At 36.5% G+C, this 17,418-nt stretch overlaps 1 protein-coding gene across 1 annotated transcript in view; it reads right to left on the bottom strand.

The window, feature by feature from the left end:
- SEMA3E (semaphorin 3E) overlaps positions 1-16,732 on the bottom strand; it is a 158,361-nt gene extending 141,629 nt beyond the window's left edge. Inside the window, exon 1 of the mRNA XM_009285519.1 lies at positions 16,592-16,732. Coding sequence (XP_009283794.1) covers positions 16,592-16,706 — 115 coding nt within the window. The 5' untranslated portion in view covers positions 16,707-16,732. The remainder of the gene's footprint in view (positions 1-16,591) is intronic.
- Positions 16,733-17,418: the final 686 nt, after the last annotated feature.

Genomic DNA, 17,418 nt, shown 5'->3' with positions numbered 1-17,418 from the left:
GGGAGGTTTAGATTGGACGTGAGGAAAAATTTCTTTACTGAAAGAGTGGTGAACATTGGCACAGGCTGCCCAGGGAAGTGGTGGAGTCCCCATCCCTGGAGGCATTTAAAAGACGTGTAGATGAGGTGTAGGAAGAAAATTGACTCTATCCCAGCCAACACCAGGACAATTTCTTAAACTGGTGTCTGTAGAGAACATGAAGAGTACCATAAAGATATGGTACTACTTCTACTAGAGAACATGTTAATGACATGGTCTTGGCTGAGATCAATGAGGCCACAAGAAAGAGGAATATTACATTAGAAAATGTCTTGGACACCTCTTTTGTAAACTGATTATCTGGCATAATAAAGAAAACATATGAGGAAGTTCTATTTTGCATGTTAAATGATTCCTTCTTGGAATGGCTCGTTTTGGAACACATCAAAGGAAATGTTATTCAAAAATTGAAAAAGTAGTTATACTTGAGATATTAAGTAGCAGTGACCACATCAGAATTAAATTTGGCTCTCTTAGAGGAGTAATAATATTAAAAAAGAAAAAAAAAATAACCTTATAATATGAAACTTCAGAAGAGATTCAAAACCAAAAGCAAAGCATATACAAAAATGAAAGAAGAAGAACCAAAATATCTAAAGTTAATTTAAATCCTTGTATTACTAACTGGAAGTTATATAAACACGATACCAATCATACATATTTGTCGACCTTGAAGAATCAGGAAAATGAATTAAAAAAAAACCCACAAAGCAAAGCAGCAAGCGTCTTAGATTTTTTTTTGCATCAAACAGAAACCATTTTAAAAACAGAAACAGTCCACTGAGGCCAACAGAAGAGAAGCAGCCCCAACATGTGAACTGATGGGGATTTGATGCCTGACTAAGTTATGATGAGATAACAAGTTAACATGCGTCAACTGACTTGTGATAACTGGATGCCTCAGAATCGTAGTAATTTTGGCCCCAAATTACAATGATTCTGTGAAGTTGCTTTAATCTGTATTTGCTGCAGGCCGTGAATGTGCACCCAGATGCCACATGACTTGCTAAACCATTACATACTGAATGTGTTCCTGAGTCCTGTGTTTGTGATTTGCAAAGCTACAGTGAAATCTGAAGAATGAGTAGTCAAACTCAAAACCAGAAGAACAGTCTGCAGAAGGATGCGTGTGTCACCTGGACTACCTTGCAATAAATGAGAAACTGAATATTTCCTTGCAGTTATTCTTCACCACAATAATTTAAGCAAATACCTGTTCAATACATAGTTGTTTCGAGTAATAATGATAAGCCTCTGTCCTAGAGAAAAAGTACCACTTAAACTCACTGATAACATATTAAGGAGTTATTAGTACTTATGGACTTTCATCAAAAAGCAATTTTACCAAACTTGGGCACTTTTAAAATGGGGGATCAGACTTTAAAAAAAAAAAAGTAATATTTCAAGAAAAAAATGCAAAGCTCTTTCAATTTACTGTCCATTTGTTTCAATATTTGAGGTTGCTGTTTCCAAGAATTCTTTGCAATGCTGAACACTATAATTTTAAAAAAATCTAATGCTTATATTCTTAAAAATATTCAGATCTCAAAACCTAGGACTTGAAAGACAAATACTGTAGCTCAATTTATTAATATGGAAGTCTCAACATTTCTAAGAGAGTTCTTTTGGAATTTTTGAATTAAATACTTATCTGCTACCAAAAATAAACTTTCTTGTAGAGACTAGAATTGAAAGACACCACCTGTCATTTTCTCTTTAAAAGCCTTGCTACTGTTTCTGGCAATTAAGCGACAACAAGGCTTGTTTTAACATCCCTAAACTATCTGCAAAATTGAAGTTAATTAACAGTATCTAGATAAACATTACAAAAGAATAAATGGCAGCAGCTTAAGGAGAAATTTGGTTTCATCAGCACACTAGAATCTTTGGAATGTATTTACAGTACAACCAGTAAAAGGAAAAAGGTTAATTTATCTGACTTAGTATCTCAAAGCACTTTAAATAAAATGCTGCTGTACTTAAGTACTTTGGAGGTTACTGATAAATAAATATGCTCATTAGCACAACATAAAGCAGTTTATTAATAATTTATCACTCATAGCTGAGTGACACCATCTAAGATAATACAAAGTAAACAGAGAATGCTTTTTTGTTATTACTCCTAAACTAGAATATAAACAGATACCCATAGATTATTTTTAATCTTGCTTGTCTACACAATTCTCAGCTGCTAGCCTGATAAGTTGTTTGTTGGTTTTTTTTTTAGTTGTTCATATTGCCAAGTCTTTTGGTGAAAACTAGCTGATACTGATATAGTGGGATTGATTTAGGATAGATAAAGCCCTGTCTCATGAGGCTAGCTCTCTGGTCTTCTCTAAAATTCCCAGTCTGTACATTTTTCTAGGAAGGACTCTCATCTTCCACAGTCATATAGACCTTATGTGGTCTTTTTTTCCAGATGTTCTTTTCCTTTAACATATTGATCTGGGCAGTCTTCTTCATTCCTTGGCTTCCTGTTTTAATATTCTCTCTCTGGAAAGCTTCACATGTGTGTACACCTCCAAGACTCCCCTGGGAATAAGATCATGTCAAAATCCTACAGGGAAGGGCTGAGATAATAATCTTAACCCATCTGAAAGCAGGAAGGATAACAGAAAATCTCTTCCAAATACTCATTTATCACACTGTCCCCGATTATTGGTAAAGGACAAAAAATTAAGAACCAAACCCTACATATTTATTCCTTTTAATCCTTAAGAATGCAAACCTAGTGCCTTTAACTCATGTAATAAGAAAATATCTGCAGCCTAAATTGTGCTTGGTGATCAGCTGGACTTCCTAGGAACAGCTACCTGCAACACAGAAGATTGAAATTTCCATAGAAACTATTGGAAAAAGATCCTTGCATTGCCACTGAATTGACAGTAGGTTATCTGACTTCACTATAGAAATATCAGTTTGGAAGGACTAAAAGAGAGGATGATGATCTATCATAGTAAAAAATATTTGATTCTCTTGTGATGAAAACAACAGTCTAATTTCCTAAGAAAATGAGGCTTTCTTGATCACCACTCTGCTCATTGGTGACACAATCCATCTATCAGTTTGTTCCCTATGACACGTGAGATCCCTCCGACCAATTTCAAATTTATTGGGAAAAGGATGGGGAGTAAGGGCAGTCTAAAAAACATTAAGTTTTTCCAAGTTACTCCATTAGTTCCTTAACCAAAAGGGAGAACAAAGTCATTATCCAATGACTTTGCTAATCCAATGCTAATCCAATTAGCATGCAACTGGTCAATTAACACATGCAAACTGACTGGTCAACAAGCACACACAGAAACAATCATACCTCTGCTACTTTTTGTCCAGCTAGGGAGCCAAAAAAATGGCTAATGAATATAAAAAGTTCCAGGAATACTGTTGAAGGTTACATGAGAGGGACATAGTTGCTATAAGGGAGACTTTAGTGCCTGGGATACCATTATGTGTGCTGCAGTAGGAAAACATTAGGGATGAGGAAAGGTGAGTATGACTTTGGAAGGATTAAGTGATTTGTTAAGAAGTGGAGATACTAAAAAAGCTAGTGATAAAAAGAAGAAGATCTCAAACTATTTCAGTAGGTGAAAGAACGGAGAAAGCCCAAGGGACATGAGATATAAGCATATAGGAGACTAGAATACATTTCTTTCACTTTTCATGTTTATTTTCTGCTTTAATTATTGCCTCCTATTGAGGCATGTCCTTGTTAATATTTCTTATTGCCGGTGTCATGCTGCTTAAAGATATTTCAGTCTCACTAGGAAAAAATATAGGTAGTTGGAAGGAAGTTTTATTCTCACATTTAGGTTAGATAATTCTACTGGGAAAAAAAAAAATACGAGATTTAGCAAGACTTAAATACTGGAGAATCCCAGGAGCTTGTTGAAAATTTTTTCATAAAACTTCAAAGTGAATCCAGATTTCTCAAATCTAATAGATTATTAACACATTATTGGTGATACAATCAACCCGACAGAAAAACCCTCAATGAAAGAAAAGGACTGTAACTCTTCTTTCCCAAAAGAAATATTTTAATTATAAAAGGATTTGGTTTAAAATTACACACAGACATGTTTTACAGGTACTATAGCTTCTGTAAGCATCATATCAGATCTCTGGAGTTCACCATCTAAGATAGCTACCAGCAGTTGTGACCTCTTTATTGAGGTTCACCATCTATGTTTTCAGCAGGTGTGAGGTCTTTACAAGGGTAAAAATCAGTAACTGCTTAGGTTAGGAACTGATCGTTTAAAAACAGGTCTTGTCCAATCAACAATGTTAAGGTCAGCCTGAAGGCTTTCTAATCCAAACATGCAAGCTGCTCTCAGGATCTACCCCCACCCTTCAGTGCTCTCAGATGCACTTTTAAAGGTCTGTAAACAATCCTGTAGTGACTAAATAGTATCAGCATTATTACAATCCCTGTGAAAGCAACTGCAGAACTCCAAGGTGCCAACAGAAACACGTTATTGCCCTGTGCTACTGTAATGCAGTTACAACCTTAAGTATGGGACTCAGGTGGACGCAGTAATATCTAACCTCTGCCACCAAAATTACAATGTCTGGCAAGAGCAGACCTTACAGACTGAAGGACCAAACACTTATAAAGCAAAAACACTGAGACAGAGTTTGCACAGAAATCCACATCTGTAGAAACTTACCATCATGTTGTGAACAGTTAAACACAGAAGCCAAACCGTGCTAACAAGGTTGTAGCAGGACTATAGTCATGGATATAATGTATGACTAATTCAGAAAAACTCCGAAGCACCTTTTCGTCATAGATTAGAAATCTACTTTCTTTATGTTAATTTATAGTTTACATCAGTTAAAATATAAAACATGCTAAGACATGACAACTCTAATTCTCAGATATTCCCCATGGGTCCTGCAACACTTGCAGGCAATAGTATCAGATATCAGTACGTGTCAATATGTCTGTTACCTTTCAACAATCCCAAGGTAGAGCATTTTTATACTGCTATCAAATTCATAGCACACTTCAGGAGCTGTTTCACAAGAATGTATAAACATCAATTATTATTATTTTCAAGTCTCCATACTGTAAGTTTTTTGTTTTGTTTTACTTTTAAATTAAAAGTACAAGGAGTTTTCAACAGCCCAGAGATCTAATTTTACAGCTCAAGGGTTTTAGTGCTATTACACATTAAAGCAGTAACTGTGAAACCACAAAAAAAAAGTGCAATCCATTAACCTGATATTATGAAGTAATTTGTTGCATTTTCTAACAAAGTAAGGGGTTGTTCCATGTCAAGAAAATTACAGAGACCACATATAGCACTTGTAACATCTTTCTCACAATTCTAAATGACAAGTACCCACACATTTTACAGTGCTCTATAAAATCGTCAAAGAAGCATTTTCTGAAAATACTATTTTCCTTATAATAAAGGAGCATGGCAAGTTGTAAATCTCAAGCCTTTTCATAAGTGTTTTAACCAAAGAATAAAATAGAAAGTGAAATTATACACATAAATCAAAATTGTCAGTGTTTCATGTTGCTTTGTAATGCCTGGGGTATAGGCAAAATAGAACAACTTTTATCATGATTGGTTTTAATCAATCATGCTACAGGGATGGCCACAAAGAATTTGTGCCTTAAACTTTGATCTTGCAAACAAATGCCAACTTAACTTTTAGTCAATGGAGTCATTTGTCTGATTAAAGGTACGCACGTGACCAAGTATTTATAGAATCAAAGTTTTAGAATATGGTCTATAAGGCCGCTTTGTGTGCAGCGGAAATAACTTAAACAGCTTATATATAACCTCTGTTTATTACTGTTTCTTGGGCAGAGAGTAGCCGAGCTCTGGCAGGCAGCTGTGAGAGGCTCACCTATTTCAGTATGATAGTGCATCAGTCTAGTTTAAACTGTTCTGAAAGCTGCTTAACCTAAGTCAGCATATCATGCTTAACCTAAATCAGCATATTGTGCTTAAACAAAGTCAGCATATTGTGCACTGAAGCAGATGCAGAACACATCTGAGTCATTACTGCGGTCCAGAGATAGCTGTGTCCAGCATCTATGGTAGCCACTTACATTGCTGAAGTCACTGCTCAAGTGACTACACCTTTGTCCTCGTCTTCCAGACCATTATTAGATCAAAGACACACTACTTAGTAATAATATCCTCACTTATACGTTATCAAGGCAATAGTGCTGCAGCTTGTAAGCTCTGTAGTAAGTCATTCTCAGTTAAAGGGTTTTATCCTTGCACGTGTATCATCCTAGACCTATCATCAGACATTCATCAGAAATCCATCTCACCTATTTTTATCTGAGTGTAAGCTAGGCCTCTGGTTTAAGCTGACCATTATTCTCCTTCTATACTCAGAAGGGACAGAAATACACTTCCAGGCTAAGTGCAACAACCAAATGGATCACTTCTTTCAGAAAGTAAAGTCAGGAACAAGGAATATGCTGTCAACTCTTTAGTCACAGAAGTTTGTGGGAGGTTTGCTATTGTCCTTAGTAACAGTGAAATAAGGCCTCTGTTCTATTTTTGTATTAAAGGTTTCATATATTTAGCAGTGAAATTTAAAGACAGTGTGCTGCATTCAAAGCTGTTGTTGGAGAACCACGCTTTACTGTAACTTTATTTTATCTTCTAAATGTGAAGCATTTTATTTACAAGAATTCAAGTATTTTAGAAATGAAATAACCCATTGCAGTGTTTAAGTGCTGACCCACAGAAGCTGCAGTCACTCAACAAGGAATACTATGGAATCAATAAAGAGCTTGGGACTGTTTACAGCCTAGTTCTATAATAAATGCTCACCCTGCTGAACACTTTAACACCTCCTTAATAGTGTGTTTAGAAATTACTACTATTCCAGATGCTTGTGTAACCTGAAAATATGCAGAAGGACATGGCCGTGCCTAAGATAAGCAGAGAAGAGAAAAGAATGACTTACTGCACGTAAACACAGGCACATAGAGATTTTTTTCAGCAGCAATATTAGTAAGAACAAGATCTCTAAGACAGCTTACGTCTTTCTGGGCTCCCAAACAACACATATTTTCAAGCTTTGCATCATACCATTCTCAATCAACTGAGATGAAATATTTAATACATAAAGGAATGGGTTTATTTTCCTTTACTCTTGGCTTTTACCACACACCCACGGGAAAGCACTTAGCTTAATCATAAATAAAGAGTTGCAGGAGCTCATGGGATTGAGCAACACTTGCTAACCTTTAGTTTTCTGGCTGAAAAATGACCTTCAGTGATGACCCCAGTGAATAGTGCTATCTGGAATAATTCCCTCACATCAAGCAACCTATTATTATTAAGTTTTAGTAACACTGCTGGGAGAAACCATCTGTTAAAAGAGAAACAAGGTACTGACCCTTAAGTATTTGGGGACTGTTGTTTTCTGCAATCAGTTTAAGGCACTTTTCATTCATTTTGTACAATTTCCTTTCACCAGTGTCAGGAAGATCAGAATAAGAAAAGGCCAACATCCCTGTGATGTTTATTGCACATCAACAAATAAAAGATATATTTACAGCTGCATTCACCATTTTACTAGGCCTATTAAACAAATGTGTTGTAAGAAAAAACCTATAAAGCAAACTTAGCAACAGTAAAAAGCCCATTGTTTGACTCCCCACAGAAGCTTCAATTGCTTCACAGTATGACGTCAGGAATCCTTTAGATAAAAATAAACACAGAAGAAGTAGAGAATAGATACATTAAGGATGTTAAGAGGAGTGAAGTCTTCTTTCACTGAATGCCTGTCTTCCAAGCACTGGTTCCTTGGTTTAGAGAATTATTTTGTGAATAGTTTGCAAAATAAATGCAAAAACCCCATCATCATACTAGAGGGATCCAGTCGAGAACCTTTTAAATTTCTTTGTAAATATATTTTTGGGGAGTTAAAGAAATAGAAACAGAAGATAAACTTCACATGCTGCACTGAACAAGTGAATTTCCTAAAACTTGAATTCTTCAGTACTGATGAAGTAGAAATGTTAGCAACATGATTGCACAAGGCTCATAAACATCTTTTTTTTCTTAGCTGCTGCTGCCAAATCACAGTCTGAAGAGGACTGTATATTGCCTGTCATCAAATTCTTATAAATAATGAACATCATCTGCTCAGGCCAAAGGGATATGAGAAGTCATCAGTAATTTTTTTTTTTTTTTTTCTTTCTCCTGTTTTTGGCTAACAGACTTTGTTTGGTCGAGGGTGTTTTTTTTTGGTTTTTTCATGAATGAAATATTTGGCCTTTTATTTCTTCTGTATTATGACATTTAATATCCATAGGGATCCTTTGAACTTTATTGTAATAGATCACACAAAGCACAAAAATCTCATGTCTGTCATACACCTTTCCTTGACTGGAAAGATATCCTTCACAATTAGGTTTCTGATATGAAAGCTCATATCAAGCAAATTCAACTAAGAATGGTAATACAATTTTAGAAGCTACATGTTGCATGTCTATGGCAAATTAGTCTTTGCCATTAGACTATTACAGGGTTTCCTTTGTGTTGACTTTTTAACCTGCAGAAGCATTGAAAAATTCAGGTTTTAATCTGTTCCTTGATACTGGAGATCTTGATACCAGGAGTCAACCAGTAACAGGCAGGTGAGTTACAGAAAGTGCTATGGCACCAAGTTTCTCCATGGAAGGCAAAGAGACAACATGGCAGAGGGTATTGCTGTTTCCTGGTAAAATTCATTGATTTTGTGCTGTGAAGTGCATGAGGTAAATGGATGGCACTTCCACCAGGCAAATGAAGTTTCAGTCTGAAACATTGCACTGCATTCAAGGACAAATCTTAGGTCGTTATCTGTAGCCAGAAGACTCTCGTTGACTTTTAATAAGAGATGAGCAGATTCTGCTTGACAGAAGAGGTAATAAAGCATACCAAGTACTATATTGAGACAGGGTAGCAAGACATGACATAAACAACTACCAATTATCTGCTTTCACCCAAGACTAATAAAATTAAATTTAAAGATGAGATTCAACTTTTATTCCATCAAAAATTATTTTTCAGCTACATGAGTGATCCAAGTTTTGCAGCTATTGGCTACACACACAGTCTGTGTGTCATGCCAGGGCCAAGGTGTTTGGCAGGCATCACTTTGTTGACATCTTTGTGGTTACAGACCTCCTGTACATACTTGCACAGAAACTGTAAAAGGAACCTTTGACATGCCATTATATTCCAGAGGTGCCACAAATTACAGGTAACATAAGAATGAAAGTAGACTAGAAGAGAAACAAATGTTCATCGCTAAGACAATATAGTCACGTATTGCTGTGTAGCTAAACAGTGTATCCAGATACCTGATCGCAATGTGCTACTATTTACAAATCCTCTGAAAAGGTCTAGCGTCAAGAAATGTTACAGAGAAACCCAGAGAAAAATCAGAGAAACGCTTCCTTGTGTTTATAATGTAGTTTCTTTAAAAAAAAAAAAATAATCTCAAAACACTTTTGCTTAGGTGATTTTTATAGGCATGAAAATCATCACAGGGTAAGAAAAAACTTAATACATAATGATACATTCCTGCTTTACACTGTTTTGAAAGGGGGAAAAAAAAAGTCTTTAGACTGCTATGAAACAGTTTGCCAAAGGGATGCAGCACAAGTGAAAGCATATCAATTTATAGCTTCATCAAAATTAACAGAAGATGCTTAGAGGAGAAACACGGTGAACTCAGTCTTCAGTTGAATTCATTAACACATTGAAATCTCTCTTCCAGAATAAGAATTTGTAGCCTTGAGGACAATCAGAAGAACCAAGATCAAGGGAAAAAGGAATTTGTCAATGTGAGATTATAAAAGTGGGGAAACAATAGGTTGGTAACATTTGTTTTTGCAGCTCTGCTCTGAGAGAATTATGAAGGGACGGTGAACTCAGTCTTCAGTTGAATTCATTAACACATTGAAATCTCTCTTCCAGAATAAGAATTTGTAGCCTTGAGGACAATCAGAAGAACCAAGATCAAGGGAAAAAGGAATTTGTCAATGTGAGATTATAAAAGTGGGGAAACAATAGGTTGGTAACATTTGTTTTTGCAGCTCTGCTCTGAGAGAATTATGATGGTTTTATTTGATTTCATGTACGTAGTAAATTCATTCAGTTCCTCAAACTGAATCTCAGTGATGACAATTTACATTTTTCATCAATTTAAAGATGGAGTTTATTTTAAAAACTTCTCAAATATTTTTTTCTTCAAAGTTATTTATGTCCTTTCTTTACAGGACTTTGAAATTATAATGAAACTACACTACAGATTTTTTTATAATGCAATATTTTCATTCTTTTTCACTTTAACATTTTCTTTCCTGTTTAATCATGAATCCTTAACTGATTATTTAAATGCCAAACATCAACTAACTAATACAAAACTTCTAAAATTGTATACTCAAGTTAAGAGGGCTTTTTTCTGTAAAACAAAGATTATTATCTTTACTGCTGCAGGCTACGAATTTCTTTAAGAAATTAAGATTTTTCTAATTAATGCTGGCTGCATGCTGTAACTTCATCATATTTGCCTGGCTGCATGAAGAAAACCAGGGATGAAGTTTTAATAATATTTAGTATTCCCATTGCACACTTTTAGAATATTTATTGACCGAAAGTTCCTCAAAAGGCCTGAAACAGATGCTCACCCTTGCACAGCATCCTGTAAATCATACAAACAGCATTAATCCTGTTTTCATTTAAGTAAAATATAATGCTTTCAGTGAAATAATGATGAGTACAATATCTGATGAAGATTTTAAAATAGCAGATGGTGTTATCACTTTGAAAGCAGGGAGGTAGCTGCATAGAAGCAGCAGCATGCAGGATATTCTGGTCTTGCACCTTCAGATGGTACTTAGTTCTTTAAAGCAAAAGCAGGAAAATGATTGATGTTACACAGCAAACAGTCTGCTTCTTGCATCCCCGGTGGTGGTGCTTATCGCTTCAGAGTTCTGCTACAGCAATACTTACAGAAGCCTTTGTCAACAAAATGCAGTTATGAAAGGAACTAACATGGATTCTCTGCCAAAAAATTCCTGTCTTGGTGAGCAAGTCCCTCTAGGATTAGTTGGAAACACTCCTGAACTTGCTGCCAGTCACTTCCTGTGATATGGATGAATAATAAACCTAAACCTTGTCCTAATTGTTGGTAAAGAATCAGTTGTCTGTCCAGCGGGAGAAGGGACGCAAAAGCTCTCCTCTCTACCCCACAGGTGGCCCAGAGATATTTGTGTATCTTTCCCTAAGACATTTCTAAGCTGACATTGAGTTCTATGTGACCTCAAGAATTTGGGTAAGAAGAGACTTCTTGTCACGTGGTTTTTCCAAACACTTGTAATTCTGGTTATCGGCCCTTATACCCAAACACATTTAGACCTGGAGCCATAATACAGGATAATAGAGGTTCCTAAACCCTCGGAATTATACTGCTCTTTAGTTCACTGTAAAAAAAATCCAAACTTCAATCTATTATATTTACACACACGTATTTTATAGATACATATATATACGTGTGAATATACATACACATAATCATCTTATCTTTTTTTTATACAGACTTCTCTGGATCACATGTAAGCATAGATCACAAGCTAAGTCCTTATTCTGGTACAGATTCAAGGCGATTTATATCTAGCATGAATTAACGTCTTTCTTGAATCTGAATTTGCCTTGGTAGGAAAACTAGTCTTTCCTAGTCATTCAAGACCAAAATTCTATTCTAGTAAAAGCTGTTAAAAATAGAAAACATTTTCATGCATGAAATTGAATCAGTCATGATTCAGTTATGGGTTATGTGGCTAGTCATTAATTAGCCATTATTAATGGCTTCATTAATTTATGAGGCCAGGTGATTACTAATTAAAATACTATACTTGGATTAAATATGTTTACCTACTTCAGAATTCACAAATGCCTGTCTAAAAATTCCCTGCATTTTTGTTACTCAATTTAGCCATTAGTCCCTGAGTAAATTTTGCTGCCACCTAGCTAGAGAACAGACACAGTAAGATATTATAGATAAGCATGATGAAACTATTAGTGTTAATTAAAATGAATTCTAAATTACAATTATCAAGAAAGTTAAAGTAGGTGTGCTGAAAGCCTGGCTCCTGCAAATGGCAATGAAACATTTTTCCTGCTGTAACAGACATCAGCAGCCCTCAAAGATGATTAGCCAGCCCTAACAAACCTAAATTCTTATACATTAAATGTTTTATATTACACATTCTGCATATTAACATCTGTATATGAACATGGAGAGTATTACTTTTCTTCTGCAACATTTCAGCTCTCCCTTCCTTAGTCGTCTGCTGCTATTGTTTGAAATATCTATGCTTGGAGAATAAATTTTCTAATCCAGATTATTTCCTTCTCAGTTCAGTCTTCTCCTTCTGCCTGCTGCAGCTTGACTCTACTATGGAAAGTAGCAAGCAGTTCCCACAGCAGGTAAAAGGGAGATATTTGGATGGATAAGGCAGGCACAACTTCTACTTAACCATACCTTTTCCAGACAAGAACAGTGTCCAGTGCATAGTGTCCAGTGCGTACACAACCTGAGATCAGGTGATGCCAAAATCCCTCAAGTCACTCAAGAGCAATGTAAATGGGTAAAACAGAAAACAGATCCCTCAAGATCTGCAAATCTCTGCACATAACCGACTATACCAGATCCCATTGAAGCAACAAAGTTGTACAGACCGCTGGAAGGGCTCAACGTCTCATTTTCATACTATGTTACGTTTGCTTTTTACCATATTCACAAACTAAGGGGAAAAAAAAAACAGTTAGAAATACACTGCAAACCATGCGTAATGCTTGAATTATACAATTACATCCTTCATGGGCTCTTCAGGCCTACATGCTTCTAGTGTAGCTCTGTTAGGCTTATATAAATATATCCCTCCTGTCCTTTGGAAACCCAATCCATTTCAGGCTGTAATGTAAATAGTTTCTTTTTAACATGCAGTGTGTGCTGATTTCACCTTAATTATATATTTCCCATTGCGAGAACTCAAACTGTGGGATACTGGGAAAGAATTTAACCAGCAGACTATAAAGAATAGGGGCTGAAGCTTGGCTTCCATTAACACCTCATTAGGCAGAGCCTGTACTGTACGTAAAATGAGCTAATGAATTTTAAATGTAGTTGTCAACCTATAACTTAATAATGTAGAAACTTTATTTCTCTGTAATACAGAGAGAGCAATAATACATTTTTATCTCTACAAATCAACATGAAGCTATTGGAGTACACTGTTACCCCAAGCAAGATCTTCATTGGTCATCGTCACACACTGACCTTTAGCGCAACCATGCCACTAATACATGCCACAAGTGGTACTAATTGCAGTGTAAATTTTCTGATAGACACAAGCTGACGGGTTGAGGAAAACACCTTCAAGTCCTGGATATAAATATAGTTCAGATTACTAAAAATGAAGTTAGAACCATAAAATGACTGTTAGGTGATTATATGATTGATTCTAATCCTATATAAAGGAATGGCAAAATTCTCATGTTTGAGTTTACTGTGAATGAAGACCATCCTCTACCTTACCAAAAATCACCATTACAGTTTGCATTAACTTGACAGGTTTAATGGTAGTTCAAGAATGCAGGACTTTCATTAACTTCCACTGAAGCTGAGTAAATGGCCATAGAGTCTAACAGGGGTTGCACAGTATATCTCTTAATTGGCAAGGGGATTGTGGTATTCCTATCCATCAGGTGACCTCTCTGCGCAAGGGTTAGGACCTGATCTTGTTGCAGTGGGTTTGGAGGCATGTGTGTGCTGCAGGTGAAGCCTGGTTTGCTGTTAGAACAAAAAGTTCTCATTCACTGTCAGTTCACTACACTTTCACTGAGCATCACTTTTAAAGAAAAAGCAAAAAAAAAGATTTTGTGAATTTATAAAAATCAAAGAGTCTCTGTTTCTAATTTGTAGAAGCCTTCTCTTGGCTCTTTAAAGTAACAAGATCTTAAAACAGACTAGTTTTAAATACTTCTTCCATAATAAAAATATCTTATGTCCATAAACCTCATCATACTCATCATAGAAGCTTTTAGCTTACCAGTCAGCACTAGCCTATCTTCAATGGCCTGAATCCCAATTAACCACCAGCATCCGCGGTTACAAAGGGAGGCAGCGAGCAGGCATGCTTACTTTCATGTTTCAGGGTCTTTGCAGTGAAATTTTTAACTGAATTTACAACTAATCCATACTCAAAATTTACACATATGGGCTTCATTGTCTGTACCACACGGCAACGCACAGGACAGGCTGGAGCAGCTTTGCAAAGAGGGTGCACGACTGCCTCCTCGTAACTACCCCGTGCCTAGCTGGTACCCTCAACAGCCTCTCGCTGGAGTAAACACAATTAAGATGAGGGACCCTCCTGCTGTTCCTGTTTGATTAGTGAATACAGCAACGACATTTACTCATTGTCTTCATGCTCGGTCGCTACATTCTTTTGGCTGGGAGGATTGCAATAGCTGTTCCCCGGGTGCAGGCAGGTATGCCATTTCTAACCTTTGACTTGGGATATGTGGTCAGGTTGACCGCCACACATCTTGTAAAATCAGTCACATTTCATAAGTGTGAACAATGTGACAGGGTATTGTACAAGGTGAAATATAAGAAGGTGATGTGTGTGTTCATGGTAGAGAATTTACTTGGGACAGATCTTTCTGTGTCATTGGATCTGAGCGAACTGACATCAGGCAGGGGAGGTTTGACCCTCTGTGAGAAATGGATGTTTTAAAATCTCCTTGAAAATATCAGAGTTATGATGTGTTATGGCCAAATTACTGGCTCCCTGCTGAAAATGGAAGTAATATGCAGTGAAATGTACACTGATTCCAACCAGCGGAAAAACAATTACTTCTACAAGTGAGCACAGAAGCAGTTAATAGTCGCAGCACCATAGTGGGGAGCTTGCCAAAACTGGCAGCTAAGCCAGAGTCCTGAACTAACATAACAGTAGGTCTATTTGTCTCATTTACTGTGATGTTCTCATCTCCCTTACCCCATCACAGGCAAACAAATATCAATAATAATGATAGCCTTAGTAATTACACCTAGAAATAAATCAATGTTCAAATGCACATTTTCAACAATAAGAGATGTGAAAGGATTATATAATCAGCATTTGTCACTCATTCTTACTGTACTCTGAAACCATAGGCTAAAAAAGAAGTGGTTTATATATTAAAAGGGATCATATAATTTATTTTGTAGAGAGCAATTAATTGTTTACTTATAAGACGGCTTTCCATGACAAATCTTTCTTTCTTTAAAATGTGTTTCACTGCCCTATAAAAGCAAACCCCATTTCTTACAGCTTCCTAGCAAGACATTCAGACCAATTATCCTATTCAGCTTCTCCTTTCTTTATAATTGGTAATTTAGCTTGCTATATAAAACACAATTCAACCTTGTTTAGACTAAAGCTGTCTACACGTGGAGCTGTAGCTAATGCTAATCCTTAAATCTCAGCCATACTTAAAATAGGCATTCTAATGTACTTCAAACTGATGCAGCTTAGTTATCACTTTCATAACCACAGAAATGTTCTTGAGTAAATTAGCATTTGCTCATTCCCAACTGTGTCAGCAAAAAGGCATTTTCTTTTCATCTTTGCATAAAAGGTAATATCAAAACATTACTGATTGGCCAATCATCAATTTATCTTGCACACATATTTTTTCACTCCTACTGCAATAACTGCCTGTCATATATTTCTAAGTACATAATCTATAAATGTATTAGTGCTGCAGAGAACTGAAATCTCATAGTTGTGCACAGGTATTTTTATATATAGACAGGATTAAAACCAAATCATAGGGAAGAGTTTAAATCACGTGGAATCCAGAACCGAACAAGGAGATACTCTGAAAGAGCTAAGGAGGAATGGTTCAGGCTTCAGGTAAACTGAAACTTAATTTTAAAAAAAAAGGAGTATAAGTACTTTTTTTTCTTTGGGTAACTCAGTTAAACTGCAAGCAGACTTACATTGGCAGTTAGTCATTTTAATTATAGTGTGATGACACTTGCTAGTTTACAAAATGAATCATATGGTTGCACAGGAATTCAGTCTTTTTGCCTTAGCTATATTTGTAGATAGATAGAATTCTAAAAGTGAAACAGACATTTAATTGTTTAAGGGTTACTTAATGCATAAGAGTATATTTATTCAGCAATAATTTCAGGTTATCTTCTCCATTTCTCTTATTAGAGACCAGACATCCTTCTTACAGCATGGAGGCTAAGACAGAATGACAAGCAAATCTAACACACTTGCAGATAGAAAAATATTTCAGTAGCCTAAAATAATCACTTTAAGTGCCTTAAATCTTCCTGAATTCAGTAAATTTAATTATGGGTGCAGTTTAGTACAAGGAAACAGTTCACAAGATTTCTGAACAGGAATATTTCACTCTGTCAAAGGACCATAATTTAACCCCGATGCAATACTTTCAGTTCAGTCAATGAACTTGCATTAGCATAAAGTCTTTAAAAACCTGACACACTGACCTACCTTTATGTGACAGACGTAACCTTGGCTGCCTTGTATCTGTTGCATGACATCCAGTCGGTAACTCTAGTAACAAGCCATATAGTGCCAGGATTAAAAGGTCCTGGGCAGATGCCATCCTGCCCAAGATCAAATTCTTGCGCTCTTCACTTAACTGCTGCTGTTTGTTTGTTGTTTTGGTGGGGTTTTTTTAAGGCTCCAAGTTCCACTTCTACTTTCCCAGTGCAGTTAGATCTCTCTCTTTGGTCAGTTTGTGGGATATCTCTATGGGAAATTCAACGTTCATCAGAGAAGCACACAGCCTCAGCTAGCCATTTGTCAAGCTGTGCAAATGTCATGTAAAAATATTCCCTCCCTTGGACAATTGTTTATAAAGTGCGAGGACATTCCAAGGCGTTACTCTGCAGTGTTGTGTCTTGAGCTCTCTTTAGTAACTCTGCCAGTGGATTCAGGAAGAAGCTGTATTTTCAGTCCCTCCTGCAAGGCAATTCATTCAGAGAAGGAGGGAGGGAGGGGAAAAGAAAAAAAAAAAAAAAAAAAAAAGCACCCTCCTCCTTGGTGCTCTTCAGAACTCAGCCCCTTGCTCTGACTTGCCAAACAGCTAGTTTTAATTCACCTTTCACCTTTGCTAATTAAAAACAAGAAGTGCCATTCCCTCCTGGAGTTGCAGGATCCACCCAGCGGGGAAGCCGGGCTGTCAGGCTGCTGTATTTACTGAGAAAGTTCAGGGAGGGTTGAGGCAATGTACAGTACTAGCTGCTTCTAGGAAGCGTTTTAATCCACGTGCCGTGCACTGATTCCTCAATTGCTTCGCGGTTTCACGTTGTAAA

The sequence above is a fragment of the Aptenodytes forsteri genome, unplaced genomic scaffold (genome assembly GCF_000699145.1).
Source record: "Aptenodytes forsteri isolate BGI_AS27 unplaced genomic scaffold, ASM69914v1 Scaffold87, whole genome shotgun sequence".
NCBI lineage: Eukaryota > Metazoa > Chordata > Aves > Sphenisciformes > Spheniscidae > Aptenodytes > Aptenodytes forsteri.
This window is presented reverse-complemented; position numbering and strand designations above follow the sequence as displayed.